The sequence below is a fragment of the Carex rostrata genome, chromosome 21 (assembly GCF_964058835.1).
Source record: "Carex rostrata chromosome 21, lpCarRost1.2, whole genome shotgun sequence".
In the NCBI taxonomy this organism is placed as follows: Eukaryota; Viridiplantae; Streptophyta; class Magnoliopsida; order Poales; family Cyperaceae; genus Carex; species Carex rostrata.
This window is the reverse complement of record NC_135938.1, coordinates 1,707,629-1,711,306: the sequence shown is the minus strand read 5'-3', so window position 1 is coordinate 1,711,306 and position 3,678 is coordinate 1,707,629. Positions and strand designations below refer to the sequence as shown.

At 33.1% G+C, this 3,678-nt stretch overlaps 1 protein-coding gene across 1 annotated transcript; it reads right to left on the bottom strand.

The window, feature by feature from the left end:
• Nucleotides 1-946: 946 nt before the first annotated feature.
• On the bottom strand, nucleotides 947-2,438 carry LOC144573533 (transcription factor WRKY45-2-like). The gene is made up of 3 exons (XM_078323320.1): nucleotides 2,010-2,438; nucleotides 1,804-1,908; nucleotides 947-1,599 (listed from the first exon to the last, which is right to left on the bottom strand). The coding sequence occupies exons 1-3, from the start codon at nucleotides 2,297-2,299 to the stop codon at nucleotides 1,110-1,112; spliced, it is 885 nt and encodes a 294-aa protein (XP_078179446.1). The 5' UTR covers nucleotides 2,300-2,438; the 3' UTR covers nucleotides 947-1,109.
• Between the last annotated feature and the right edge of the window lie 1,240 nt (nucleotides 2,439-3,678).

Below are 3,678 nucleotides of genomic sequence, written 5' to 3'. Positions count from 1 at the left end.
AAAATAATTAAAAAATCTAAAAAAATAATTAAAAATCTAAAAAAAATATGATATGTACATTTTTTGTTTGAAAATTATGTTAAATGGTTGAGAATAAATTTGTGAACTTTTAAGATGATGTTGATCCATAGTACGGATCAATATGCTCTAATATCTATGCATTAGACCGGAGCCTAACTCTTCTGAGAAGTTAATATCAACTTTACTAAAGACAAGAAGCCTTCAAAAAGTTACAAAAAGTACTTCAATCATATAGCATTACAAGACATTTAACAGTTCTACCAAATAATTGAAGGTAAAATACTCGTCATGTTTAGACTAAATATTCAACAACTTAATTTAAAGGTTAAAGTAATGTTTTATGTTAGAGAGGTTCCATGACTCGAATAAATAATTATTTGTGAATATTTAATATTGGATGCTTGATCTCTGTCCTTATTTAAAAAAATAATAGAACTAATTCATGGAGGCCATATATCTTAGTTATTCTTCTGTTAAAACCAAACACACAGAATTAGCTCTGTAAATTTATTTATAGCCACAGGTAAAGAGAAATCCATTTCAGGGAGAACCATTAAACATTTATTTCAATTTTGAAGATAATACCAAGACATATTTTGTGACGAAACTAAAATTTCCTTGTAGCTTAAAGCTTTTTTATTGTTGAGAATTTTGTAAATTTCATTTCAAGTAAAAAGCTTAAAGGCATACATCATCTCTACTTCCGACAAGCAAAAGGGGAAAATTATCTTGAAAAACAAACATGGAAGTACAAGAAAAACTCTAAAGACTAACAGTTTCCCCCAAATTAGTATCTCTAGTGTGGCAATCCTCAAAATCACCAATGTTTATCTGATCAAACATGTAGTCCATAGCTCGTCTCCCTTGTCTCGACAAATTATGAACATTTTTGGATTGAAACCGTCGAACGACTTGGAACTGGGTCTTCGAACTGATCTGAATCATATTTGTATTACGAAACAGCACCACGCAGTACGGGTTACCAGATATGAACAGAACAACAAAACATTCACATTTGCATTTTCTCATTTTATTCTCGGCATTTGTTCCTCCTGTGTATTAGAGATACAACAATATATTACCCGGAACTAAAAATCATAGAATGAATCCAAATCACCGAGATCAAATTCAGTCACCATTAGATGCATATCTATATCAACAATCGGACAGTTCAGACCGGATGTCACGTCCCCTCGATCCTCTGCTTGATCTGAAATTTGTGTTATTGGGTCCGAATCACCGCCAGCTGTCAGACTCAGATCAGCCATGGTCAAGTTACTCAGGACATCGTCTTCACCGTCTAGCTTGGGGGTTTGAACAGATGAGGGGACTATGTTGTCTTGACCAATTAGTTTATTATTATTATTAGATGTTGCGGTGTTCGATTCAAAACTAATTAGGCAAGAGCTATTGTCAGGGGAGAAGTTTTCTATGATTTGAGGAAGAGATGATGCATTCTGGCAAGTGTGATTGCCAATGTAAGTGATAATAAAAACGGTAGGATCTTCTTCTGATTTTTGTGATTGTTTCTGAGCCTTACAGCCCTGTTCGAATTTGTGCGTGCACCGAAAGTAGCTCCTACAATACAAAAATTAATTAACAGGTTATTAATTGTGAATCGTTTTCTCATTAGTTTTGACATGATGAATCTATTGTCTCCTTAATTCTCTTTAAAGTTGACTTTGTCTGAATGAATTATAAACCCCCAGTTTTATACTCATTTGTACATATAAAATTTGAACAGGAAGTTGACATGCTTTTAGAAAAGAAAAGAAAAGAAACCTGGGGTTTGTGGAATTTAGAATCTCTTTCTGGCCGTACTTTCGCCATGCTTGACCATCCTCTATTGTATTTGCCTTTATCACTCTTGTTGATGCCTGTCGAATGCTGCATAATAATTCAGCACAAGATGAAGTTAATAACCCATACAATATATAATCATAATCAAGCAAATAAATTTTTAGAAAAGAAAAGAACAAAACCCGAACCTTTTTCGCGACCCGTTTCTCTGATCGGACCCGTCAATACCCTTCCTCTTCTTGTTGGAGATCTCGCTTGTCGGATCAGCCGACTCAGTCAAACGAGTTCCTTTTAGTGCCTCATCATTTTGTAAATAAGTAATAGCCGTAGAAAAACTATTCAAAATCTCTCCCATCAGATTTTTAGCCTCTACAGAGCCCTTGATCAGGGCATTTAGTTGATGCGCAGATTCTTGCCCTTTGAGCAAATCCTTGAGAGTCCAGTTGAGGTTTTTCTTGGGAATATTTGAAAGTGCCATGATTTTTTTTTTTTTTTTTTTTTTTTTTCTTGTGGGTGTGGGGGTTTCTAGCACGCTGCCTTTTGAATATATACTGTTTCTTTGAATGAAGCTTTTTGTGTTTCTGCTATGGAGTTATCTAAGGGAGACCAAGGTAGCTTGCTCTGGCAAAGGACTCGCTTTTTATGGCTTGATGAAGGTACTGGGCCAAGGGAGCAAATAAATAAATAATACAGACGGGTTAATAGTTCACTCCAGTATACTATAACTGGAGATCTCCAATCACGGGATATTCAGGATGAAGCAAGAGCTGTAGCATACGGAGACTATATATGAATGTGACCAATATATAGCTATTATTGCTCTTGCTTTTCAAGCATTGAAGTAATTAGAAAAATTAAATCAAAATATTGTTAAAATTTATTGTTAATTGATATTGGGGGTTGAAATATGGCTTCACAGTTAGGTAAGATCAAAATGAATTTATTAAATATTATGAGCTTATGAGTTTTGATGGAATATAAACATTTTAAAGTGGATGTCAATAACATAAGACTTCAAATTGTTTTTTGTTAAATTGAAATTTCTGATGAATATACTGGATTTTATATTTGAAACAATGAGATTGTTACCTACATTTATAAAATATTGTGTAATAATAATAATAATAATAATAGTTTATAATTAATAACTTTGGTTTAGGTTATGAAATATAATAATTCCGAAAATATATTCCTCTTCTTCTGATATTCATCCTACAAAATTAATGATTTTCATAATGTACAATCTATAAAACGGATAAAATCACAGAAAAAAAAAAAAGAATTCTCCAATATAAGTATATAACACAGTCAATTAGATTTAAACTCTAATCATTTACTCGCGTTCTAGACTGTAGGGAAGAAACAAAAATGGACGCTCAGTTTTTATTGAACTGGAGATGGTGATTGTGCAGTAAGAGAAAACGTGTGATGAGGTAACTAGCATGACGCCAAAGGTTCTACGTCACGCAGAACTGATTTAGCTGGCAATGTCTCGGCAACTTCCGTTTTTCCACGTTCCAATAGGCTACATGGATTCTCAATAAAAAAATAGGCTACATGGCCAAATTGGCCAATGGATATGGTTGAACTGAGATTTTTTTTTCAGATGGGATTTTAATATTTGATTTCCACCACTGCTAATTTTTTAAACAAAATATGAAAGGAGATTGTGCTCAATCCAGTTTTTATTGTGCCGGCTGGTGCGGTACACTGGTTTTGTAATCTAGGTATTCCATTTTTGTTTTAAAAAAAAAAATAGAAATAAGTTATATTTTTTATTTTTATGAATGAAGAAAGATTTAGGTCCCTCTTCCATTAAAAAAGATTGTCATGCAATATGAATCACTGTTTAAGATA

What these genes read in the sequence shown, in the direction of transcription:
- LOC144573533 (XM_078323320.1), bottom strand. Translation starts at nt 2,299, where the DNA reads ATGGCACTTTCAAATATTCCCAAGAAAAACCTCAACTGGACTCTCAAG. An exon ending in AGAAACGGGTCGCGAAAAAG is followed by an intron (nt 1,909 to 2,009) that starts GTTCGGGTTTTG and finishes ATTATTATGCAG; the next exon opens with CATTCGACAGGCATCAACAA. An exon ending in CTAAATTCCACAAACCCCAG is followed by an intron (nt 1,600 to 1,803) that starts GTTTCTTTTCTT and finishes TTTGTATTGTAG; the next exon opens with GAGCTACTTTCGGTGCACGC.